The sequence below is a fragment of the Pipistrellus hanaki genome, assembly GCF_964339955.1.
Source record: "Pipistrellus hanaki genome assembly, chromosome: 3".
Taxonomy (NCBI): domain Eukaryota; kingdom Metazoa; phylum Chordata; class Mammalia; order Chiroptera; family Vespertilionidae; genus Pipistrellus; species Pipistrellus hanaki.
The window spans coordinates 183547372-183573697 of record NC_140505.1 but is presented as its reverse complement, the minus strand read 5'-3'; the positions used below and the strand labels follow the sequence as shown (position 1 = coordinate 183573697).

At 59.7% G+C, this 26326-nt stretch overlaps 1 protein-coding gene across 4 annotated transcripts; it reads left to right on the top strand.

Annotated features, from left to right (window-relative positions):
- Positions 1 to 305: 305 nt before the first annotated feature.
- IL2RB (interleukin 2 receptor subunit beta) lies at positions 306 to 26160 on the top strand. Of its 4 annotated transcripts, none has more exons than XM_084876781.1 (10): positions 306 to 425; positions 10077 to 10197; positions 10598 to 10712; positions 11665 to 11743; positions 14530 to 14635; positions 15937 to 16085; positions 17351 to 17546; positions 18321 to 18420; positions 18536 to 18620; positions 22806 to 26160. In XM_084876781.1, exons 2-10 carry the CDS (start codon positions 10110 to 10112, stop codon positions 23571 to 23573), a joined length of 1686 nt encoding a protein of 561 aa, XP_084732907.1. In that variant the 5' UTR covers positions 306 to 425; positions 10077 to 10109; the 3' UTR covers positions 23574 to 26160. The 4 variants fall into 4 exon arrangements, with proteins under 4 accessions (XP_084732907.1, XP_084732909.1, XP_084732906.1 ...); XM_084876783.1 differs by lacking the exon at positions 306 to 425 and adding an exon at positions 7639 to 7740 and having other exon boundaries at positions 18324 to 18420; XM_084876780.1 differs by lacking the exon at positions 306 to 425 and adding an exon at positions 7639 to 7740.
- Positions 26161 to 26326: the final 166 nt, after the last annotated feature.

Sequence of the window (26326 nt, the reverse complement as noted above, 5' to 3'; positions counted from 1 at the left end):
AGACACAACCCCCGCAGAGCGGCATTTAAGTGTTTTCTGGCTTTTAAATAAAAATACAAAGAGAAAAAAAAGCAAGCAAGTCTCGGTGCGAGGTAGAGAGGAACTGCGCACAGACACTTGGCAAACACACGTTTCTCTCCTCGCTGCGACACCTCGGCAGTTTCTGAGAAACATCACAGGTCTTGGTGAAACTGCTGAAGAATAAGAGTGAAGATTCTTTCTACCTGCTCCCCACAGGACGGCAGGAAGCCGTGGCAGGCGCTGCGGGGCCTGGGAAGCAGTCCTGCCTGTCCCCCTGGCAGGGCCCTGGCGGGGCCGAGAGGACCTGGGACAGGGGTCAGGCATCCGTGTGACCGTGGACAAGTGTCTCCCTCCCTGGCTGTCTGTGACTCAGGACGTCATCAGGTTCCTTGGAGAGGCTGCAGGTGAGCAGGGGTGCTCGGAGGGCGGGGGTCTGGGGAGCCCCGAGGGCCCTCCATCTCTCACAAAGGATCCCACACTTTTTATTTTTATTTTGGTTCTCACTGTGTGGATTTCCCTGAGCATTGCATTCCATGAGGCAACGCTCATAGAGTACAGAGCTGGTTCAGGGGCGTCCACTCCTGTGCTGCCCACTTACCCTCCGCTCCCCCCCCCGCCGCCCCCCGCCTCCAGCTCCCCTCCCTGGAGGAAAACCTGTCTCTAGGAAATTCTTCCAGGGCTACTCAAGGCACACACATGCTAGTTCATAAACATGCTCCCACACACACACACACTCACACATGCATGCTCACCCCCTGACACACACACATACAGCACACACGCACCCATCCACACTTTTGTAGACTCACATACTTAGACCCTCCCTCACACATGCACACACCCTCACACACAGGAGTCTAACCTTCACACCCATCACACTCACACCTGCGTACTCAGACCTACTCGCCCTCACACACATCATACAAATATACCGGGCACATCCACACACACACACACACACAATCAGGCTCACTCTCACTCTCACGCCTACGCCCTCACAAACACCCCCTCACATTAACACCCTCACTCACACCCCTCACATTCACACCCTCACAAACACCCCTCACATTCACACCCTCACTCACACCCCTCACATTCACACCCTCACAAACATCCCTCACTCACACCCCTCACATTCACACCTTCACTCACATCCCCTCACATTCACACCCTCACAAGCACCCCCTCACATTCACACCCACACAAACATCCCTCATTCACCCCCCTCACATTCACACCCTCACTCACACCCCACATTCACACCCTCACTCACATCCCCTCACATTCACACCCTCACAAACACCCTCAAATTCACACCCTCATTCACACCCTCACCTTCACACCCTCACAAACACCCCTCACATTCACACCCTCACAAACATCCCTCACTCACACCCCTCACATTCACACCTTCACTCACATCCCCTCACATTCACACCCTCACAAGCACCCCCTCACATTCACACCCACACAAACATCCCTCATCACCCCCCTCACATTCACACCCTCACTCACATCCCCTCACATTCACACCCTCACAAACACCCTCAAATTCACACCCTCATTCACACCCTCACCTTCACACCCTCACAAACACCCCTCACATTCACACCCTCACTAACAGCCCCTCACATTCAACCCTCATTCACACCCCCTCACATTCACACCCTCACTCACACCCCTCACATTCACACCCTCACATTCACACCCTCACTCATACCCCTCACATTCACACTCTCACTTATACCCTCACACACTCACTTACACCCCCTCACGTTCACACCCTCACTCACACCTGCTCCCTTTACTCCTGTAGGAACATGGCAGTGGTGCACCACACATTCTGTTCTGAACTTGGCTTTTGTCACCCGCCCTCCATGCCCGGTTTTCCCATGTCAGGAAGGGTGAGCTGCCCCTCTTGTTTTTTGTTGGTTTTTTTTGTCACCATGTGGATGATCCCTAATTTAACCTGCCTACCAGCAGTCCTCCACGGATGCAATATATTTACTTACTTAGTTTTTAAGGTCTAGACTTTTTTAATTTTTTTTGTTAACCCTCACCAGGGGATATTTTTCCATTGCTTTTTAGAAAGAATGGAAAGGAGCGGGAGAGACAGAGAAGCATCCATGTGAGAGAGACACATTGATTGGTTGCCTCCCCCAGACACTCTGGGTCAGGGATGGAGATCAAGCTGCAACTGGCACATGCCCTTGACTAGAATAGGACTCGGGACCCCTTCAGCCCACCGGCTGATGCTCTATCCACTGAGCCACACCAGCTAGGTCAGGATGCACATGTAGCTGCCTTCAGTCTTGCCGCTGTGTTAATTCCCGGCTCACACGCTTCCCACCTTGGCACGCGTTTCTCTGCAGGCGGGTCTGCGTGGTGGCACAGGACCCGGGGCGGGTGCTGAGATGCCCATCGAGGCTGTTGAACTGCCTCTCGGAGCGGTGGCACCGCCAAGCGCACTCCGGCGAGGTGGCAAACCCGCTCAGGGCATGATTGGTGACAAACCAACCCACACTTCAAACACATTATTCCCGGGGCTGTTTCACCTTCTTCCGGGAACGTTACAAGGCAGCAAGGGGTGTTTTTGAAACCTGCAATACCCGGCTATCTAGCCAGGGGCACGGACCCCCTTTCCCTCACATTGTCGAATAGAAAGATGACAACAGCCAACACAACAGCACCGTCTGCTGTGCACGAATCAAAATTATGCCCCCTTCTTTGTGGGATAAAAGACACTTCCCGGCGAGCCGCGGGATTTGAGTCGCTCGTGTACGGGTGCCACCAGATGAAGAAGGCTGACAGTCGCTGCTCTCGGGCGTTAGAGCTTCGGGGCCTTGGATTCTTTCTCTTCTCCTTTATCCCTTCCACCCCTGCATCCGGGCACCATCTCTACGTCGGAATTTTCTAGGCGCCGAATGCATCGCACACGTCCTGATCTCAGGAACCAGTGTAGACACGTGCAGTGGTGAGGAACGGGTGGGGAGGGAGGTGCCAGGGCTGAGGAGGGAACAGGGTCTGGCTTGACCCCCAAAAGAGGCAGCCCTGTGATGGACAAGTGGAGAAGTCGTGGTCAGGACAGGACAGGGAGCCCGCAGTCCCTGCGGCACCGATGAAAGTGGGGTCCCTGGTAGGGCTGGGTTCAGGGCGGCGGAGCGGCTGGGCTGTGTCCTCAGAAGCTGGGGTGCAGGGAGGTTGATGCCCAAAGCGGAGGCTGTAAGGACACAGAGGGGGTGGCTGTGGGGGCGGCTAGGAGGCAGGAGAGGCAGATAAAGGAATGAAGGCGCCCTAGCCAGTTTGGCTCAGGGGTTAGGGGGCTGGCCCTCTAACAGGAGGGTCGTGGGTTCGATTCAGGTCGAGGGTATGTGCCTGGGTTGCAGGTTTGATCCCCAAGTAGAGGGTGTGCAGCCAATCAGTGATTTTTTTTCTCATCATGGATGCTTCTCTCTCCCTCTCCCTTCCTCTCTGAAATCAATAAAAATATATTTTTAAAAATAGTAATGGAATGAAGGTCAGATGCACTGGGTGGTCTGGGCACTGGGAGGGAGGAGCCCATGGAGGAGGCTGTGTGTGTGTGTGTGTGTGTGTGTTTCGCCCTCCTGCTCCCCTCCTCCGAGCTTCTGAGACAACAGTCTGGGCAGGCCTGGCGGACTCTCTCAGGCTCCTGCCATCAGAGAAGCTTCTGGATCCCTCTGCAGCGAGCTCGGAGAGACCTGGTGCTCTGGCAAACAGACCCCAGTGCTGATCCTGCTGTCACATTCCTGCCGGAGGCCTGAACGACGTGAGGATGGGATGGGGCTGCTGTGTGCGGAGCCCTCGGGGCAGGGATCCGTGTGTGGAAAGCTGGCAGGGGAGCTGGGGGTGTCTGCCCACCTTCAGCAAGGCCCGAGCGGCCGCCGGAGGGTCCGAGGTGACACAGGGCCGCTCTGTGGACTGGGAGGCTGAGACGAAGAGCGGAGATTTCATTATGGACGCTCGGGGAATCGGGAAGGTTTGAAGGGTGCAGGGAAATGGCCTGAGCTGGTTTGGGAAAGACTGTTCTGGCGGCTGAGTGGAGAACAGAGGGGAGGGATCGTGAGGGGAAGGCGGGAGCCAGTCACAGGGCCACTGAGGACCTGGTGTGTGTGTGGGGGGGTGGTGGCAGAGGGGAGTGGTGGCAGCTGCGACAGGGGTGGGTGGGGCTGCCTAAAGCTCTTGCTCTTCTCTGTGCACCTGCTCACCACGGGGCCCAGGGCCTGAGCCTGGCACGCCCTCTCACCCCTAACCTGGGCACCTCTGTCCCAGTCAGCTGGCACCACCGGCTGCTGAGCCTCCACACCTGGGCCCCACAGCGTAGGCGTCTATTCTTGATGATCACAGCCAGTGTGGCCTGTCCGCTTCCCGTCGCTCCAGCGGATTCTCAACGGGGAGGGGGAAGCGGGAGGCAGAGAGAAGGGTGGGGAGGGGGCAGAGAAGGAGAGATTGAGAGACGGGGCGGGGTCAAAGGAGAGGGTGTCTGGCCTGGAAGGAAACTAAATCACTTCCACCCCATCCCGCAGGTCAGACTCCGTTCATGGCCCCTTTAACCGCAAGGGAGTCTGGGAGATGGACTCCATCTTCTCTCCGATGCGGCCCCACAGCCGAGGCCCAGATGGAGGATGGGGGGACAGTGCAGAGTCGAGGTCCTTGTGGCTCAGGGCAGCCCCCGTGAGATGTCCTGGCTGAGCCCCTTGGTCAAAGCAAGACCCACGGGGCCTGCGTGGGGATGAAGAGCGTGGGGCTGTCCCCATCCTGGCTGTAGTGCAAACAGCCTCATGTGACACCCCCGCCCCCCACAACCCCTCTGCCCCATCAGGGCGTCTGGCTGTTTGGAGACACCTCCCTCCCCTCCCCTGATTCTACTGTGGGCCGCGTGCTGCTCACCAGGGGGGCTGTGCCAGTCACCGAGGTCCCTCTGCCCCTGGCTGGGCCCGGGCGACATCTGGCTGCTCAGCAAATGTGTGCTGAGTGACTGGAGGGAGGAAAGAAGGAATGGGCCGAGGAGGAGGAGCCCCGGGCAGCACACACGGACGGGCCGTCCCCTCCTGGGGACACCCTGTTGGCGGAGGAGCTGGTGACAAGCTGGGATCATGATTGTTGGCTTCTCCAGGGGAGGAACTTTTCTCTTTATTTGGGTTTTTAAGTTTTGGGGGTTTTTAAAAATCCTCCTGAGGATATTTTCCCATTAATTAAAAAAATATATACTTTTATTGATTTCAGTGAAGAAAGGAGAGGGGGAGAGAGAGAGAGAGAGAGAGAAACATCAATGATAAGAGAGAGTCATTGATCTGCTGCTTCCTGAATGCCTCCTACTGGGGATCGAGTCCGCAACCCAGGCATGTGCCCTTGACGAGAATCAAACCTGTGGCCCTTCAGTCTGCAGGCCGACACTCTATCCACTTAGCCAAACTGGCTAGGGCAGTGGTCGGCAAACTGCGGCTCGAGAGCCACATGCGGCTCTCGAGCCGCAGTTTGCCGCTCTGTTGACTAATGAGTTTGCCTACGGTTGTAGACTAAATGTTACCGTGTATTTGGAACCTGAGGATTAGGCAATTGTGGCATATTGTGTGCAAAGAGGTAAAGGGTAGTGTTTGACAGTGGTCGGCAAACTCATTAGTCAACAGAGTTTGCCTACCACTGAGCTAGAGCTTCCCATTCATCTTTAGAGAGAGGGGAAGGGAGGGGGAAAGGGGAGAGAGAGAAACATCGACATGAGAGAGACACATCATTCATCATTGCCTCCCGCGCAGGCCCTGTCCGGGGCCGGGAACTGAGCCTGCAACCAAATACGTGCTCTTGACCAGGCATCAAACCCATGACATTTCGGTCCTCGGGCCAACACTCTAACCACTAAGCCAAATCGGCTAGGGCTGTTTTTAGGTTTTAACTCAATTCGAGTACTTTGGGGCAGGAAATAGGTTATGTGGTATAAAGGGTCTACTCTAGAGTAGAAACAGCCTCTCTACCCCCTCCTCACCTGGCTTTCTTTCCCAGGAGAGCTAGGGTTCCTGGTCTCCTGAGAAGCTTCCAGAAATACGTGTTGGCTAGTTTTCTCATCTGTGTGGCAACTGTGTTATTGCCTTCTCTGGCAGCCAGGACACCTTGCTAAGGGGCTGGGTGGAATGGAGTGGGGTGGGTTGGGTGGGGTTGGGTGGGTGGGTGGGGAGGAACTGGCCTGTATTGCAGCCTGCTGCCTGGGGTCGGCCTGGCACGCCCTCTGGACGTGCCTGTAGGACCTGTGAGCCCTTCACCCGGTGAATCAGTCTCCCAGCAGCGTGAATCATCTTCCTGGCAGCATGGCCGGAGGGGGTCGGCCCAATTCTCTCTTGGGCTCTTTCATTTGCTTTCTTGCTTCTGTGCAGACCTGCCCTCCCCGCCCACCTCCTGCCCCCCTTGGACCCGTCTTGGAAAGAGACATCTGCTTACCAGCAGGGCCGTTAACATCAGGACAAAGGGAGAGAGTAGAGCTGCTTCTCTAACATTTATTTTTTTACATTGTATTTATTAATTTGAGAGAGAGAGTTGAGGGCGTCCATTTGCTGTTCCAGTTACGTATGCATTCATTGGTTGATTCTTGTATGCGCCACGGCCGGGGATCGAACCCCTGACCTTAGCAACTTGGGACAACGCTCCAACCAATGGAGCCGCCGCCCGGCCGGGGTCTGAGCTGCCTCTTTAGGATACTGGCCGCAGCTTCCAGGGTCCTGGGGCCGGGGACACCCCACAGACGTAAATGTGCACTTTTCTAAAGAGGGGTCCATTTCCATCGTTTACAAAAAGCCCTGAGCTGACCCCATCTCCCCCAAAAAAAGAGGGAGAGGAAGGTTCTAGAATGTTCCATACTTGGCCATCACCTGTGGACTGAAAGGTCCCAGGTTCGATTCCGGTCAAGGGCATGAACCTTGGTTGCGGGCACATCCCCAATGGGGGGTGTGCAGGAGGCAGCTGATCAATGTTTCTCTTGCATCGATGTTTCTAACTCTCTATCCCTCTCCCTTCCTCTCTGTGAAAAATCAATAAAATATATATATATTTAAAAAAAAAAAGTGGCCATCCAATGGTCTGCAAAGCCCCCAACATGCAGCGACCTCTGAGTGCTAAGGGGCCTGGAACCGGAGTGGGAAGGGGGGTCTCCGAGAGGCAGGCTTGGTGACGGTGAGAATCGCAGGGGCCTAAGGGACCCGTTTGTGTGCGGCCTGGGTGTTGTGTGTGTGTGTGTGTGTGTGTGTGCGGCCTGGGTGTTGTGTGTGTGTGTGTGTGTGTGGGGGGGGGGTAATGTGTGACCGGATGGGGTGTCAGAGGCTTGAGGTGGCCTGTGTGGGCTGGGGTGGAGGTGGTGGGGGAGGGACAGAGGGCTCAGCCCCTCGGGCTCCTGTGTGGGCTCTGTCTATTTGAGAGAGTGTGTGTGCCCGCCACAGCGGCCTGCCAGCCCCGCCCCGCGGGGGAGGGAGATCTTATCGCCTGGGTGCCTAGGAGTTTCAGGCTTTCTCAGCAGCCAGCTCCCCCCCCCACCCCCCCGCCCCCGGGCCTTGCCCCTCCAGCCTCTGGCAGGAAGTGGGCCGGCCCGGGATCTCAGTCAGCTGCCCCCAGCAGTCACTACCTGAGTCCTCAGAGAGGAGCCGGGGAGATGGCTGTGGTCTCAGCGGCCGAGGGGAGCGGAGAGCGCCGGCCGCCGCAGCCCCATGCCGCAGCCAGGTGAGGTGCTCCCTCCCCGCACCCTGCCAGGAGGTCCCCAGGTACCCGGAGCTCCCGTGGGGGTCCCTGCCACCAGCCTGGGGGCTCAAGGTCAAGGTCACGGGGAAGGGGCTCCTCCTGGCGAGGCCCACCCTATAGAGTCCCGCTGAGGAGGCTGTGGGGTGAGAGTCTGGGAAGTGGGGGTGCTGGGAGGTCTCGGGTTCGGGTCCTGACGGGTCCCTCACTTGGCTGAGTGGCCAGCGAGTTGGTGGTGTCTCCGGGCAATACTGGAGGGATGGGGCTGTCGGAAGAGCACGCTCTCTCTCCTCTCCTGGGGCCGAGGCCTCCCGCCCTTAACGGTGTTTGGGGTGCGGTGGGGATGGGGCTGCTGGGGGACAGGGCCACCCCTAGGTGCCCTTCCTTCCCCCACAGTCAGGATCCCGAGCCTACTGGGGAGCTGCCCTCCAGAGGGAAACAGCGAGAGTGAGCCCCGAGTGTGTGTGTGTGGGGGGGGGGGAGGGGTCAGAGGGTACGGGGTCAATGGGACTCATCTCTGGCTCCTGAGCTCCTGCTTTACCTCTCAGAGTCTCTGCCCGTTGGAGCCTCCACTGTCCCGACTGGGCTCAGACCTGGGCCTCTGACATGTGCCTCCGTCCCCGCCTGGGGAAGGGACTCAGTCATAAGGGGAGCTGCTCAGAGGTGAATGAGGTCACAGCTGACGGCAGTGCCGGGCACCGAGCATTAGTCACCCCCTCATCCTTGTCCTCATCCTCCCGTTGTCACCGCCATCATTATCAGCATCTTCTGACTTGAATCAGACGCGTTGGATCAGTCCCTGGGGCAGCTCTGCGCCTCAGCCTTGGCTGGCGTCTACCGGCCGGCGCCCGTGATGCCTGCCTCGGGGTGGCGGTGGCCCCGTGAGTCAGTGGGCGGCCGGCGGAGGTGCGGGCGGGTGTGCGGGAAGCCCAGACAGAGCAGCCTGGGCTCCGCGTCTGCCTTCTCCTCCCTGAGGCTGGGCCTCCTCCGTGCTCTCTGATCTCGAGCAGGTTCTTGCCTGAGCCCCGGCTTCCTCCTCTGCAGGATGGCGCAGCCTCAGAGCCCGCTAGGAGCCCCCGCCCCCACCCCGGCACCCACACTCTCCTGTCTGTCTGTCCCAGCTCCGTCCTTCCCCCAGGCCCTGTGCCCCTTGGTATGCCCTGTGCCCTCCGGCCAGGGCGGGGACTCCAGAGGGTACCTCTCCCCGCCCAGGTGTGTCCTGCTGGCGCCGTGGCTGGCACGGCCTTCCTGTGCTCTCCCAGGCCTCTGCCACCTCCTCTCACCTGGGGCTTCGTCCCAGGTCCCGTGAAGGGCAGGGCTGCCTGCTGACACCCCTAGGGGGCACCTGTGCCCCAGGGGCGTGATGTGGTGACTAAGGGGAACAGTGGGGCTTGCCCGGAGAGCCTTGTGCTGGGCTCTGCACCCTTTGGAGTCCCAGTCCCGTGCCCTGTAATATGTGGAGGGTCCAAAGAAAGAAGGGACCAACCCCACCCCGGGGAGCTCACCCTTCGGGGGGGGAAGGGGCCGTGCACGGAGGAGCCCACTGACCTCTCTGAGCTCCTTCCCGCCTCAGGCCAGAGGCCGCAGCCGGTCCGTGCCGCCCCGGGGCAGAGGGGCTATTGGCCTTGCCTCTGGGGCCAGTGTCTGGGACGGGCTGGGCAGGGTGGAACGGCGTGAGGGAACGGGCCTGGGGATGGGGTGCGGGGATTGGATCCCAGCTCTGCCCCTTCCGTGCACGTGACCTTGGGCGGGTGAATGACCTGGGGTGGGAGATGGACTCAGAGCAGTGACAGGAGGGGCCCTGCTGGGCTCGGGGAGTCCGCCCTCGCGCAGACCCACATCTGCCTGTTAGCAGCCGGCGGCCTTGGGAAACCTCACGTCTCTGTGCCTCCGCTTCCTCATCTGAAAACGGGGATCATACGGGTATCTCCGATGCTCTTACTGCTGCTTTTAAAGCTTCACACGGAGCCTGGCACGCAGGAACCCTCGACGAGTGGTGTTGTGTGGTTAAGAGGGCAGCCGGGTGGGGAGGGGGTGGGCTCTGACCCCAGCTGTCCTGGCCTCCCAGGTGGGCATGAGCATGCCGCTCCTGTTTCTGGGCCTCAGTTTCCCCATTTTGAACAAGGGGCTGGGCTTACCCCGAAGCCCTTTCAGCAATGACGACGTGCGGGTCCCTGGCTCTGGAGGGATATGCATGTGTGGGCAGAGGGAACAGCAGGTGCAAAGGCCTTGAGCTGGATGAGGCAGGTGGCAGCGGGCAGGTGGGTGGTGGCGGGCAGGGCGGGTGCTCACGGTGCTCCCTCCCCTCTTCCTCCCTCCAGGGCTCCCTTCCCCGGCCCCCACTTGTGGATGTGATGGCGGCTCCTGCTCTGACCTGGCGCCTGTCCCTCCTCGCCTTCCTCCTGGCCCTGGCCATCCCTCGGGCATCCGCAGCGGCGAACGGTGAGGATCCTGGCGTCTGGACAGTGGTGCCCTCCTTCCGGAAGGAGGCCAAGGCCCTTCTGGGTGGCGGGCCCTGCTTTTTGGGCAGGAGGCAGGGAGAAGGAAGGCAGGAGCCATGGGACCCCATACCCCTTCCCCCCTCTGTCCTGCCCCCATTGCCCCCACATGCCCCTCCGAGCCACAGGAAGACACTGGCATCTCATCCCTGTCTCGCCTCAGCCTTGCAGCCTCTGGGGCTCAGTTTTGTCCTCTTGGACATGGGCCACTCACCCCTTCTCCGCCCGCCAGGGTTGCTTAGCTTCTCACCTGGTACTGAGGGCCCGAAGCGGGGGTGGCGGGGGGACCCCGAGGGCCAGCAGTGGCCCCTGCAGCCAGCACTCACGCCTCCTCTTGCTGGCAGACATGTCCGCGCTCACCTGCTTCTACAACTCGAGGGCCAACATCTCCTGCGTGTGGAGCCGGGACGGGGGCCCGCAGGCCTCCTCCTGCCGCGTCCACGCCCGGCCCTACAACCGGTGAGTGGGGTCGCTGGCCACCCCGCAGACGCCCGGACGGCGGGGTCTTACCGTCACTGACGCTTCCACTCTGGAGTCCTAACGGGAGCCTGGGTGGAGGGGGTTGTGTGTGTGTGTGTTAGGCTGGCGATGAGCTGGACAGGGTAGACTGGGGGCAGGGGGCTTTGGGCTTCTCTACTGAGGCTGGACTTGACTTCAGAGGAGAGGGGGCTCCCCAAGCGTCGGGAGGAACCTGGGATTTTGGGGAGTTCTGTGGCAGCTGTGGGGACAGGACGGAGGGTGGTGGGGAGCTAGGGGTGGGGGCTGTGAAGGGATTGCAGGATGCACGCAGCACGCTGACAGCAGCGGAGGCTCCTGTGGGTGGGGTCCGTGAGGCCCCGTCAGGCCCCAGAGACCACTGCGGGCCTTCGGTGCAGAGGCCAGGGGTCCGAACAGGCTGGTCCAGATCCCGCTGGCTGCTGGGGGCCAGGCTGGGGTGGGAGGGCTGCAGAGGTGCCATGAGGGAAGGAGGGCAGATTCAGGAACGGGCACTTTGTGAGGTTCCACAGAGCAGTGGTTCTCAGCCTCTCTGATGCCACGGCCCTTTCATACAGCTCCTCGGGTTGTGGTGACCCCCAACCATAAAGTTATCTTCGTTGCTACCTTGTAACTGTCATTTTGCTACTGTTATGGATCATAATGTAGACATCTGTGTTTTTCCATGGTCTTAGGCTCAGTCTCGACCCACAGGTCGAGAATGCTAGCAGGGTCGCCTAAGACCATCGGAAAACACCGGATATTTACATTACGATTCATAACAGTGACAAAATTACAGTTATGAAGTAGCAACGAAAATAATTGTATGGTTGGGGGTCACCACAACACGAGGAGCTGGATTAGAGGGTCGCGGCATTAGAGAGGCTGAGAACCACGGCCGTAGAGCATCTTCTGAGCAGTCCTTTTCCCTTTAAAGGCCCTGGAACGAATCCTGTGAGCTGCTCCCCGCCGGCCCGGCATCCTGGTCCTGCAACCTGATCCTGGGACCCCGAAATGTGAGTGTCTGTCACCGAGGGGAGAGGACCAGGGGGAGGATGGGTGCCGAGGGGTGTCCTTCCAGAGACGAGCTGGGGCCCAGCAAGCCCCGTGGCCAGCCAGCGCGGGTGGAGCGGGATGCCCGGGGCGGGCCGGGGCGGCAGAAGGAAGGAGGGCCGCGTCCGAAGGCCGGAACGCAGGCCGGACCCGGGGTGACGGATTCCCGGTGCGTGAGCTCACACACTCTGCTCCCGCAGCCTTCCCCGTGCTGGTGGGTCCCCTGCACTCCCGCACGCCTCAGCAAGCGGGGAGAGCACCCAGAAATAGCAATACACACACCCTACTCTTCCCGAGGCCTTCCCAAGTGCAGGGGGTGTGGGGTCTGGTGTGTGGGTTCCGGAGCTGGGCAGTCTGGGCTCCAGCCCTGGCTCTGCTGTGCACCAGCTGGGTGACACTGGGTGGCTTCCGTGCCCAGTTTCCCTCCCGTAAATCGGGGAGGACAATGGGAATGACAGGGCTGGTCTGAGCTTAAAACGCTTGCAACGCCACTCAGAGTAGATCACGCTCTTGACACGACTGTTCGTGGGCCTGAGTGAGTGGCACAGCTGGGGTTGCACCCAGGCCTGACAGACCCCAGCCTGGACCTCTCACCATGGCACTAGGCTGTCTCTGGAAGGACATGGGTTGTGCCCATGTGGGTGCATGCTCAGCAAATAATTGCCTGGCAAAGCCTCCTTGGCAGTGGTGGGCACCAGGGACGCCCAGACCACCTTTCTCAACCACTGCCAATGTATATGCATTCCCGTGAGCTCTGCAGGGGCCTGGCCTCAGGTCCTGATCCCCCCAGCAGTATGGCTTTCCTGACTGTGTGGCCTCAGGCAAGTCCCTAGGCCTCTCTGTGCTCCAGTCTCGTCAGCTGCAGGACGAGGATAGCAATTGTGCCTGCCTCGCGGATGCTGAGAAAACCAAGCGAGGCAACACGCACAAATGAGGAGTGCCTGCCACAGGCGGAGTACTCAGAATGCATCATTGGCATCCATAACAATAATAATCTCGCTATAGAAAAGCCTAATATGCTAAGTGTCCGGCCAATCGGTCGACCTTTCATTCGGTCAACCGTTCAACCAGTCTCTATGACGTGCAGTGATCACCAGGGGGCAGAGGCTCTGACCGGTAGGTTAGTTTGCTGTTGGGGTCTGATGGCAGGGGAGTAGTCTGGACACACCCTGGAGCCCTCCCTCAATCCCTCCACCGGCAGGCCAACCTCCCGGTCTCTCCCCTGCCTGGCTAGCCCAAATCAGCCTGGATTGCTCTGGTCGGACTGGGCAAGACAGGCTGGACATGCCCTGGAGCCCTCCCGAGTCCCTCCCCGGCTCCAATCGCCCCAATGGGGACTGGGTGAGACGGGTCAGACACACCCTGGAGCTAACCTCATATGGTCCCTCCCCGGCCTCTAAGATATTTCTTCTAATTAATTTCCTTTCAATGTGCACGAGTTCATGCACGGGGCCTCTAGTAGAAATCCTATATAAAAAAGCCCAGCCACCCAATGGTGGAACGACCAGAACGATGGATTGACCAGTCACTATGACGTGCAGTGATCACCAGGGGGCAGACTCTCAATGCAGGAGCTGCCCCCTGGTGGTCAGTGCGCTCCCACGGTGGAAGCACCGCTGGGCTGACCGGGATGAGCGGCTGCTCTCGCAGCTCAGAGGGCGATCCTGCAGGCCACACCCCCCACCATGAATGAATCCGGCGCACTAATGATAATACTAATGTTACCTGGGGCAACCTGGCCCCCATAGGGGCTGGAAGAAGGCTAGGGCAGGGTTGTTGGGCAGAGGGAGGAGTTCCCAGCTCTGGGAACGCTGATGATCAGGTTCATGGTTTGCTCCTAGTGGCCCTGCACCAGGCCAGGGAGACTGCTTGGGTCCTGGGCATACACACAGCCCCCGGGCCCCAGAGCGCAGACCCTCAGGGTGCCTGCAGCGGGCTGCCTTCTGCAGGGCTGCAGGGCTGCCTCTGCACAGGGAGGGAGGAGGCCGCCGTACACTGCTCACTCGGCAGCCCTCAGTCAGGCGTGGCGGGCCAGGGCTCGGTCTCTGTGCAGCTGTGGACGGAGCCCGGGTTTGAATCTGGGTTCCCCGGCAGACCAGACCAGACGTGTGACATTGGGGAGTCCCTTAACCTACCTGAGCCTCGGTTTCTCACCTGCAGGAGGGGGTGGACTGCTTGAGAACGGGCCAGAGAAGTGGCTAAAGCAGTGCTCAGTGCCTGGCCATTTCCTTCCAGAAAAGTCAGGACTGGGGTGGAAGGAGATGGGGAAAGGAGGCTCTCACACTCAAAGCCCTGCCCCTTCTTGGGGACCCATCCTGCTTGCCCTCCTCTTGTGACTGGGAAGCCCCTCTCTCCCCAGGCAGCTCGCTTCGCTTTAGAGCAGGGGTTGACAATGCACTGTGGCCCCTGGGCCAAACCTGGCCTGCTGTCTGTTTTTGTCAATAAAGTTTTATTGGCACATAGTCACGCCCATTCTCTTCCATGTGTGTGAGAGTTGAGTAGTTATAACTGAGACCATATGGCCTGCCAAGCCCAAAATACTCACTACCTCAGAAAGTTTTACATCAGACCCATCGCTAGGCAGTGGGAACCCAGGATATAAAAAAAGCTTTACATCAGAAAGTTTGCTGACCTCTACCTCAGTGCTGGCATGGGGTGGGCCCCACCTGCAGTCTTGGTCTCCCCTCCAGCATCCCCCCACCTCCCCCCTCCCCCCCGCCCCAGCAACACCTCTGCCCCTTGCCTGCAGGCCCAGAAACTGACCGCCGCAGACACCGTGAGCATAAGCGTGAGGTGCCTGGAGGGGGAGAGGTGGACGAGCGTGCTGACCCAGAACTTCAAGCCCTTTGACAACCGTGAGTGAGGGGTCCCTGGGGCAGTGGGGCTGGGCACCTCCTTCCCTGCCTTCTCTCTGGGACCTCACTGTTCCAGCACTGCCCCCTGCCCCCGGGATGAAGTCCCGGCTCCTTACCCTGGCATCCAAGGCCACGTGGGAATCTGCCTGGCTTCCCCCAGCACCCTCCTCTGTGGCCTGTATCCCTGCCACGCCGAAGGCCAGCTCCCGGAACTCACCCACCCGTGCCTCTGAGCCCTTGCACCTATTGTTCCCATGGTCTGGGAGGCTCTTCCCACCTGGAAAAGTCCCACTCACCCTTCAAGGCCCAGCGAGGAGTCACCTCCTCCGGGAGGCCTTCCCAGACTCGCCCACCCCCGGTACCTCCCCTCTCAGGGAGTTTATATCCTGGGTTCCCACTGCCTGGCGATGGGTCTGTCTCCCCCACTCAGGTGTGAGCTCCCTGAGGGCAGAGCTAACCCATCCCTGTCTGCAGTCTGAGGGTCCAGTCCGTGTGGTGCTCTGGGGGGTGTCTGTTGAGTGACTGGGTGCCTGGCCCCACCTTCCTGCTTCCCTCCAGACCTGGCAGGCCATCTCTAGGGAAGAGGTGGGCAGAGGGGGAGACCCAGGCAGCATTCTAAATGCAGGCCCGCCGTGACAGAGTGTGGTCTGGCTGGCGGGTCCTTTAACATGTCTGGCTCGGTTTCCTCATCTGTAAAATGGGGACAGTCGGTTACCTGCTGCACATGCTCATTGTAAGGAGTCTCTAAGCCACGACTCACGCTGCTTAGCTCATGCTCCATGAACATACCCTTATCGTTGTTCGTGGCGTTCTACGAAGTCTCAGGATTATAGAAGTCAGATCAATTTAATCTCAGAGCCATAAAACCTTGCAATCATAGCAGATTAACGGGATAATTAAATTGCATGAATGAGACGATCCGGTTAAACTGCTTAGCTCGTTTCTGAGCGCAGAGGAAGGCTGCCCTGAGTCCTCCATTCGAAGACAATAAAGCGCCTACTACGCGCCAGGTGAAGTTTCAGGCACCAGAGACACATGAGAGAACGGGTCCCTGCCCTCAGCAGGCTCACCTCCTGGCAAGGGAGACAGAACACGAGGAACCCAAAACAGGGATTCCATATGTCAGGTGGGGACAGTGCTCGGAAGACATGAAGGAGGTGAGGGGGTAGGCAGGCGGGCGGCGCCCCGGCAGGGAGGAGCAGCAGGTGCAGAGGCGGAGGCGGGAGCACGTGTCGGCTTCACCCTCTCAGCGTCGCAATTCAGCATCCCCCACTCCTGCTGTCCCCGTTCCTCCCCTCCAGTCCGCCTGATGGCCCCGGACTCCCTCCAAGTCGTCCAGGAAGGGAGCCACACCTGCAACATAACCTGGGACGCCCCCCAGACCTCCCACTACATCACCGGGCACCTGGAGTTTGAGGTCCAAACGAGGTCCCTGGACCACAGTTGGGAGGTGAGTTCAGGGCCTGGCCCCGTCTGCCCCGATTCCTATGCTGCTCACCCTGTCTGTCCTCCATCTCCGCAAAGGCGGGGCAGCCCCAGGCAGCCCTGCCGCTCCTCTGTACGGCCTGCTCCGGCCCCTTCCCTCCCTCCCTCCCTCCCTCCCTCCCTCCCTGCGACCCCCGACAGCCCAGGGGCTCCAGCGGGTGGCAGGTTCCAGGCTGGCCCCAGGGGAGATTACACAGCCCAGAGCCAGGCACCTTCCCTCTGAGATCTCAGAGGCCCTGGGACGCCCCCTTTCCGCTCTTCCGATCCAGCTGAGCCCGGTCCACAGGGGTCTGTACTTATTCATCCATCACTCTTATTCTCTCACTTAGTCACTCAGCAAACATTTCCTGAATGCCCACTCTGTGTTGGGTGCTGGGGAGAGAGTGGGGGCCAGCCTGGCAAGCTTCCCGCTCTCAGGAAACTCACATGTATGTATGTGTGTGGGGTGGGGGGAAGCAGGCAGGCCGTCAGCAAACATGGAAACAGAAGGCTGCAGGATATTGATAAAAGTTACCAAGAAAATGACACGTGATGACCCTTCCAAGAGGGACTGGGACCAGGAGAGGCTGCTCTGAGAGCCGAGGTCCAGAAGCAGCTGACCCTGCAGGGGTCTGGGGCGGGTTTTCCCAACAGAGGAAGCAGCCGCTGCTGCAAAGGCAAACACCGCCTGGGAGTGGGGGGACCGGGAAAAGCCAAAGAGAGGATGCAGGGTGGGAGAGGTCTGTGAACGCGGTGGTGGTGATGGTGGTGGCAGGGCGACCAGCCTCAGGCCTGAGAGGTGGTGGGAGCTCGGCCTGGGGCAGGGAGAGAGGGGAGGAGAGGAAGGGTCCCCATAGGTCCTGGAGGTGGGACCAGTGGATTGGCACATGGCTTTGGTTGGAGAAGATGAGTGAGAGGGAGGGGTTTAAGATAAGGTGACCAGACGTCCCGCTTTTGGCGGGACAGTCCGATTTTGAACAATTTGTCCCGCGTCCCGCGGCGACATGGGACGCGGGACAAATTGGCCAAAAGTGGGACGTCACCTTAGTTTAGGACGACCCCGGGGTTTGGGCCCCAGCAACCGGGTAGTCAGGAAGTCTTTGGGGAGGACGGGGTGGGGTGGGGGAGGGAGGGTGACGGAGGGGAGAAGGGGAGGCTTTCCCGCTTTGCTCCGCCTCCCGGCCAGCCCTGCCTCGGGAGGGGAGGTGGGCATGGGGGCCCCTTGGCGCTGACCGCCCTGTCTCTGCCCAGGAGGCCTCCGTGCTGAGCCTCAAGCAGAACCAGCGGTGGATCTTCCTGGAGACGCTCGCCCCCGACACCCCGTACGAGCTCCAGGTGCGGGTCCGGGACCAGCGGGGCAGCCTCCGGACCTGGAGCCCCTGGAGCCGGCCCCTGGCCTTCCGGACGAGGCCCGAAGAGCAGCCGCTGGCCGGGAGGAGGCCTGACGGTGAGATGGGGCTGGACGGGAAGGGGCGGGGTCTTGGGACAGCGGGGGAGGGAGGCCTGGGGCTGAGCTACAGTGCTCACTGGTCACCCTTAGCTTGCCTGATGTGGCCCTGCAGTGTGAGCGGCGGGGGCATAATTGTGCCCATTTCACAGATGGGAACAGGGACTCGGGGAGGGCCCGGGGGGTGCTCGCAGCCTGTGAGTTAGTGGGGAGGCCGGAGAGGGTCTTTATATATATATATATATATATATATATATATGTATTTTTTTTAATTGATTTTTTTACAGAGAGGAAGAGAGAGGGATAGAGAGAAACATCGATGAGAGAGAATCATCAATCAGCTGCCTCCTACACACCCCCTACTGGGGATGTGCCCGCAACCAAGGTACATGCCCTTGACTGGAATCAAACCTGGGACCTTTCAGTCCGCAGGCCGACGAACCAAACCGGTTTTGGCAAAAGAGGCTCTTTTCATGTTCTCCATCCTGAAGCCTCGGACGCCTGGTGCCTTCCAGGGTGGGGGGTGGGCTGCGCTCTCCCCTCAGCCTCAGTTTCCTCATCTGTAAAGCGGGTACTGTGATGCGGAGGCAGGGCTGCTGTAAGGAAGGCACACGGTGCCCCCTGTGGGCCTGGCGGGGCCAGCGGGGTGCAGTGAAGGCCTCCGGGCAGAGATGGCCCGCCGCCCAGCACAAGTTGCGGGTGGGGAGACGCGGGAGGGATCTGGTGAGGCGGGTGCTTCTCTGACCCCTCTCCCTGCTTCCCTCCCACCCTCAGCAGCCCCTTCACTCGGCCACATCCTCGTGGGCATCTGCGGTGCCTTGGGCTTCATCTTCGTAGTCTACCTGCTGGTCAACTGCCAGTACCTCGGGCCGTGGTAAGAGCCCTGGCTTCCCTGTCTGCCCTGCACTCTCCTGTGTGACACCCCCTCCCACCCCCCAACCCCCGCCACCCCCTCACCTTCCTCTCCCCTCTCCTTCTCCCCCGCTCAGGTTCAAGAAGGCTCTGAAGTGTCACATCCCAGACCCCTCGGAGTTCTTTTCGCAGCTGAGCTCGGAGCACGGAGGCGATTTCCAGGTAGGAGTTTGGAGGGAGCGGGCGGGAGCGGGCGGCGGACGGGTGCCAGCCATCAAGGGCGTGGGCAGCGGTGCTGGAGGGCGGGGAGGCGGTTCTCAGGCTGAAGGGCACCTGCTGTTGGAGCCAGACTGCCTGGTCCTGATCCCGGCTCCTCCACATCCTGGCTGTGCAACCCTGGGCAAGGGATAGAACATCTCTGAGCCTCCATTTCCTTGTCTGTAGAATGGGGAGGGATGTATGTTAATGTGTGTGCAGCCCCGAGAACGTGGCCTGGCCCGCGGCTAGCATCACTGCCACCAGCCTGTTGGCTGAGCAGGTCTTGGCGAGCAGCGCATGGGCTGGAATTCAGCCCCACGCCCACCACACCCCCAAACCAGGGCAAACCCGAACCCCGGTCCATGGCAGCCCTGAGCAGGAGGCCCACCACCGGCATCTGTCCTAATGCCCTCCTGGTTGGCTCTGGGGGTACAAGTGCTCCCCTCACCACGGAGCCAGCGCACCCCTGCTCTGTGGGCTCCCCGACTTCTCCCCGATGCTCCCAAGTCCTGCATCACCTCAGCCACAAAACTCAGACTCACCTGGGATGTGCTGGCCCAGAGCAAGACTGAACTCCATTCAAAGCTGAGGTCTCCCCGCCCCCGCCCTCAGTCCACACCCACTTCAGGAAGGAAGCTTCAGCGGGAAGGGGGAGGGTGGGGTGGGCTGCCTCTACCACCCTCCCACCCCTACCGCAGGCACCGGAGATCTGGGGGGAGGGCAGAGGCGGGGGAGGAGAGAGGTCAGGAGGGGCGGGAAAGCCATCTGGGACCTGCTATCCTGAGCGGGCGTGGGGGTGCTCTCTCAGGCTGGCCCGGGCCCCTTCTGGAATTCTTTGGAAAACTCCCTGGGGCCTGGGAGGTCTTACCTGCAGTTCTCTCAATGTGGGCGAAGGTAGCCACAGAAAGCTCCTCCTTCAGTCCTGAAGGTAGTGAGCTCCCCATCAGCAAAGGTATGCAAGCGAGCCTTGCCTGTGTAGCAGAACACGGCTGAAGGGGTTCCTGCATCGGGCCTGCATGGAGGCTGGACTTGGTGCACGCTCAGTCCTCCTCCAGCCTGACGTCTTCCTGACTCAATGGCCTAGGCCTGTGGTCGGCAAACCGCGGCTCGAGAGCCACATGCGGCTCTTTGGCCTCCTGAGTGTGGCACTTCCACAAAATACCACGGCCTGGAAGAGTCTATGTTGAAGAAGTGTCATTAGAAGAAGTTTACATTTAAAAATTTTGGCTCTCAAAGGAAATTTTAATCGTTGTCCTGTTGATATGTGGCTCTGTGGACTGATGAGTTTGCCGACCACGGGCCTAGGCATTTTGAGGTAAAGTGGGGTCTTTCCTGGAGAGCTGCAAATCACTCCATGCTCCCATGAGGTCACCCCCAGTTACAGCACCGCCCCAGCCTCGTGTGAGGAGGAGTCCCTGGGGACACACCATGTAGCTGGGGGTCGGGCAGCCAAGAGGGACCCCCCTCTGTATGGGAGTGGGGGAACTGCCCCTCTTTCTCTCTATGGCGGGACCCCCAGCTGCAAGGCCACAACCCATTGCTCTGTCCAGGGACAGGACCTGGGCGTGCATGCGAGTGTGTGCGTGGGCATGGAGGACCTGGCTGTGCATGCGAGCGTGTGCGTGGGCATGGAGGACCTGGCTGTGCATGCGAGCGTGTGCGTGGGCATGGAGGACCTGGCTGTGCATGCAGTGTGTGCGTGGGCATGGAGGACCTGGGCGTGCATGCCAGTGTGTGTGTGGGCATGGAGGACCTGGCTGTGCATGCGAGCGTGTGCGTGGGCATGGAGGACCTGGCTGTGCATGCGAGCGTGTGCGTGGGCATGGAGGACCTGGGTGTGCATGTGAGCGTGTGCGTGGGCATGGAGGACCTGGCTGTGCATGCAGTGTGTGCGTGGGCATGGAGGACCTGGGTGTGCATGTGAGCGTGTGCGTGGGCATGGAGGACCTGGCTGTGCATGCGAGCGTGTGCGTGGGCATGGAGGACCTGGCTGTGCATGCGAGCGTGAGCGTGGGCATGGAGGACCTGGGTGTGCATGTGAGCGTGTGCGTGGGCATGGAGGACCTGGCTGTGCATGCAGTGTGTGCGTGGGCATGGAGGACCAGGCTGTGCATGCAGTGTGTGCGTGGGCATGGAGGACCTGGGCGTGCATGCAGTGTGTGCGTGGGCATGGAGGACCAGGCTGTGCATGCAGTGTGTGCGTGGGCATGGAGGACCTGGCTGTGCATGTGAGCGTGTGCGTGGGCATGGAGGACCTGGGTGTGCATGCAGTGTGTGCGTGGGCATGGAGGACCTGGGCGTGCATGCCAGTGTGTGTGTGGGCACGAGGAGGATGAGCTTCCTCGGCGGCCCTGTGTGTCCCCCCAATGGGCTTCAGGGCATGTGGATGGTGGCCTCGACCAGGAAATGGCTGACCACACACCCCTCTCAGGGCCCAGGGAGCCTGGGACGCCAGCCTGGCCACGGGCCTGGCCGCTCCCACTGCACACTCATCACCGCTGCCTCTGTGCACCCGCCCGGCCTCCCTTTCCCCCTCTCCTCGTTGGCCACCCATCCTTGCCTTCTCCTTTTACCTTTTCCTCCACACACAAACTCTGGCGTGGGGGAGGGTAGATTTTGTAGAGCGGGTGTGTGTGTGTGTGCACATGTGTGTGTGTGCATTAAGTGTGTGAAGTATGTATGTATGAAGTATGTGTGTATAAAGTGTGTGTATGAAGTGTGTGAAGTGTGTGTATATGAAGTGTGTATGTATGAAATGTGTGTGAAGTGTGTGTATGGAGTGTGTGTATGAAGTGTATGGAGTGTGTGTGTGTGAAGTGTGTGTGTATGAAGTGTATGTGTGTGAAGTGTGTGTGTGAAGTGTGTGTGTGTGTGTGAAGTGTGTGTGTGTGTATGTGTCTGTACAACAGCCCACTTAGATCCGGAAACTTCTCTGGGGAGGAGAAGCAGGACAGTTCTCTACTGGACATTAATTCATCTGAAATAACATTGCTTGGGCCCTGGGCCCAGTGCTGGGGGCACAGGAGCGCAGGGAGGAGCCCACAGGCCTGGGCTCTGGGGACCACGGTCCAGCTGTGGGGACCCCAGGACAGAGAGCTGGGGTTCTCAAATGCACCCAAGGCCCCCCTCACACCACCCTGGGGGACCCCCCCGACACACACACAAACACTATGTAGTGGATTATACCCTGTGCCCGCTGTTTCCACCTTCATTTTCCTTTTTAAAACATATTTTTTTTATTGATGTCAGAGAGGAAGGGAGAGGGAGAAAGAGATGGAAACATCAACGATGAGAGAATCATTGACTAGATGCCTCCTGCATGCCTCACACTGGGGATCAAGCCCGCAACCCTGGCATGTGCCCTGACGGGGAATCGAACCGTGACCCCTTGATTCACAGGTCCACACTCAATCACTGAGCCACACTGGCCAGGCCCCGCCTTCATTTTCTTACTGGCCAGCTCCCTACAGGCCCCTGGGAGGAAGCAGGGAGGACGCAGCAAACGGCTGTGAAACTGAGGCTCTGAGAGGTGCAGGGACCGGCCAGGTCACACAGCCAGCGAGCGGGGCTGGACCGGGTCTCCCCGCTGCTGGCCAGGGCCCTGGCCGCTGCAGCACTGGGAGGCGCTCTGGTGGGCACGCTCCTCTCTGCGGAGGTGGGGCAGGTCGGAGGCACAGGGCACTGGGAGGGGGAAGCGAATTGGGGGACCATTAGCTCCCACCAGAGAGATCCCCTGTGCCCAGCTCTGCCACCCGCTGGCGGAGTGCTCAGAGCCAGGGCGAGCTGTATCGTGAACAGGACGCGCCCTCGGCCCCTTCTGCCTCAGCATTGGCCGGTGGATTCACACACATGCTCGTCCCCACCCAACACGCGTGTTCCACCCCTCGCCGTGTCCTCCGTCCCTAGGGCAGCGCTAGGCTTGTCGTAGGTGCTCAGTGAGCGGTCACTCGTTGAGCCAACACTGCCCTGGGCACCTGCAGGAAGTCAGGAAGACCTGGCTGGGGCTGGGGAGCAAGCACCTCCTCGGGCTGACCCCGAGGGGTCCCCAAGCCAGTGGGCAGGCAGGTGGGGTGTGGGGGGGTTAGGCAGCCTTGGCTGGCTCATTGGAGGGGGCATCCCACTCACCCCCTCTGGTCTGTCTCCCGGCAGAAGTGGCTCTCCTCGCCCTTCCCCTCGTCCTCCTTCAGCCCCAGCGGCCCGGCCCCCGAGATCTCCCCGCTGGAGGTGCTGGACCGGGACGCCAAGGCCGCCCAGCTGCTCCTGCTGCGGCCGGACAAGGGGCCCTCGCCCTCTCCTGAGACCAGCGGCCACTCCCTGACCAGCTGCTTCACCAACCAAGGCTACTTCTTCTTCCACCTCCCGGACGCGCTGGAGATCGAGGCCTGCCAGGTGTACTTCACCTACGACCCCTACGCGGAGGAGCTGGAGGAGGACGGGCCCGGAGCACCCGAGGGGCCCCTCCTCCCGCCCCTGCCACTCCCCCCCGGGGAGGATGACGCCTACTGCACCTTCCCGCCCCGGGAGGACCTGCTGCTCTTCTCCCCCAGCCTCCTCGGCGGCCCGAGCCCCCCAAACACTGCCCCGGGGGGCACTGGGGCCGGTGAAGAGAGGGAGGGGACCACTCTGCAGGAGGGAGTCCCCAGAGACTGGGCCCCCCAGCGCCTGGGGCCCCCCACCCCGGGAGCCACCGGCCTGGCGAGATGCCAGTCACCCCAGGAGATTGCACTGGGAGGAGCGGGAGAGGAGGGCCCTGGCCCCGTCCCTGGCCCTGGCGCTGGGGAGGGGGCCGGCTTCCCCTGTGCCAGCCCTCCTGGGCAGTGCCAGGTCAGGGCCCCCACCTCCTGTCTGCCCCTGAACACGGATGCCTACCTGTCCCTCCAAGAGCTCCAGGATCAGGACCCCGCGTACTTGATGTAGACGGACGCACAACGCTCTCTGCTGTCGGACCAGTGCCTGTATGTATAGGTCCTGCTCCAAGCTGATGCGGCACTTGACACAAGCCCACCCATTGGCTGACTGGCAACCAAGGCAACCTATGATGTGCTTCAGAGCAGAAGCTCTGTCCAATCACAGAGGCCGGGCCTGCGCTGGCCAATCAGATTTCTCTCAGTCTTGGGCATTTGAAGTCGGGGAGGGAAGGAGGAGGCTCCTGGAACAGGCCGCAGGGAGAAAGCACTCAGAGACTCTGCCTTCGAGGCCGGCCCGCCGCTGAGCTCCGCGGTGTCCAGCTGCCCTTTGGGCGTCTTTGCTCAGAGGGCCCCACCAGGCCCCGCGCACTCATCGTTCGGTTCCGAGCCTCAGCGGCTGCTCCCTACTCACTGTCCGAGCCGGGGACTGCAGGGGACACTTTGACTCCCCATCCATCACGGGGACCCTGGACTTGATCTCTGAAGCATCGCTTTACCTCCCAGCCTGCAGCCGCACCTCGAGGCGCGTGCTCACGTCTCCCGGGGTCTGCAGGGCCTCCTTTCAGCCTCACTCCCTCTCACCCACCCTCCCGGGGGCAGCAGAGCACTCCTTCCAACACACAGACCCGGCCATGCGGGCCCGTGGCCCTCTGTCCTCCGCCCACTTCCTGGCCTGGCCCTGGCCCCTCCAGCACCACATTGGCCGTTTCCTTCTGGAACCCTCTCTACGGTCCGCCTGAGCCGTGGAGCTCCCTCAGGCCCCCACACCTCTGCCCATGCCATTCTCTGAGCCCTCTCCTTTCTCATCGAGGTGACCAGCTCCCCTTACCCTTCCAGCGTGGGTCAGCTTCTCCTGGAGGGAAACACCGCCTCCATTAATGAGCCCGGACCTTGAGATTCAGTGCTGGAGTTCTCAGGGCCGCAGGGCGGCTGATGAAGAGGCCCCGTCATTTCCCTGTGGAATCTCAATTTACCTCAAAAAGCTTGGCTACTGCATCTTTAAGGCTGTGGCCCAAGTATGGACACAAATCTTCCAGCGACGTGACACCGGCTGGGTCCTCCCACAGAGCTCTAAGGCATGCTGCTTGAAAGAGACCCCTCCTGAGCCACACAAGGTTGAGGGTTCGATCCTCCTCCGCCCTCCACTGCAGGGGTGTCTTCGGCAGCCCAGGGGCTGGCACCCCTCCAAGGGCAGCTCTGTTCACTGCACTTGACCCAGTGCCCTTGGCACCTCATCGTGTTCCCCAGATGAATTAACGAACTGTCGGGCACCACCTGGCCTGGGCTTCCCGCACCCAGCTGCCTTCTCGCAGGGGGTGCCACCCACCTCCCAGCAGCACCCTGGGCACCTTGACCCTGCTGAGGCCAGGGCTCAGAGAGAGAAAGCCCCCTGCCCGCTGGTTCCAGCATGGCCGCTCCAGGACGCTCACCCCCTCACAAGGCAGTCCTCCCCCTCCCACCTCCTCCTCAGGGCTCCCCACCACCCCTCCCCTTCTTATCCCTCTGTCCCCAGCACCAGTCACACCTGTGATGTCTTTCACAATCTCCTTCCTTGACTTGGAGCCTTGCAAAGGCATGTGCTGGAAACCAAGTCAGTTTCAGCTGGGAAAGAGTTGTTGACAGGAAGCCAGGAAGGCTGGTCAACACCTCAATTGCTTTAACCTTTAGTTGAGATTATGTTAAGTTGAAGCAGCTGTTAAGCCTCAATAAAGGGATGGCAGGGCCAGAGCAGTCGTAGTTCTCCCACTAGAGTTGGACTACCGCCTGGCCCCCCAAATCGCCAAATTGAATTCCTTCAAGTCTCTTTTCATTTGTGTGCGGCCCTTCTCCAGGACCTGAACCCTGAATTGGAACTCTTTCTACGCGGGCCGTGAAAGAGACTCCAATAGGCATGGACTTTTTGTTTTTTATTTTTTTATTCTGTTGTTTGTTTTTTGTTGTTATATATTTTTATTGATTTTTTACAGAGAGGAAGAGAGAGGGATAGACAGCTAGAAACATCGATGAGACAGAATCATCCATCAGCTGCCTCCTGCACACCCCTACTGGGGATGTGCCCGCAACCAACGTACATGCCCTTGACCAGAATCAAACCTGGGACCCTTCAGTCCACAGGCTGACTGCTCTATCCACAGAGCCACACCGGTTAGGGTGAAAGGAAAATCTTTATATTGCTTCAGGAAATGGAAAACTGATATTCACTATAAATAAAAAGTAACTGTAACCACTATTTGCCCACCATCTAGAACTGAAATATCATTGCTGACATGTACACATAAGGAACTGTTTGACATTGAAATTGGGTCTCAAAAGAACTGGTGGCTCAGAAAGAAACTCTACAAACTGATTCATATGCCTTTCAGCATAACGATTTTTGCTTGTCTCATTTTTTTTATTCTTATACGTATATTTCCAGTGGGACATGATCTCGCGCATCTGGGGGAAATGGTGAACAACATAGACTGATGAACAAGAACAGACCCAGAGATAAGGAGCCATGAGTCAGGCTGTTGGACCTCAGAGGGAGGGTAGGGATAAAAGGAAGAGATCAACCAAAGGACTTATGTGCTCACATATGAGCCTAACCAGTGGTCGAGGACAATAGGGGGGGTGTGGGCATGAGGGGGGGGGGGAGTGGGGGATTGGAATGGGGGTTTGAGGACAAATATGTGATACCTTAATCAATAAAAAAAAATTTTTTAAGGTAACTGTAAAAATTAAATACAATAAAAATGTTTTAATTTATTGCCTGCTAGAAATCTG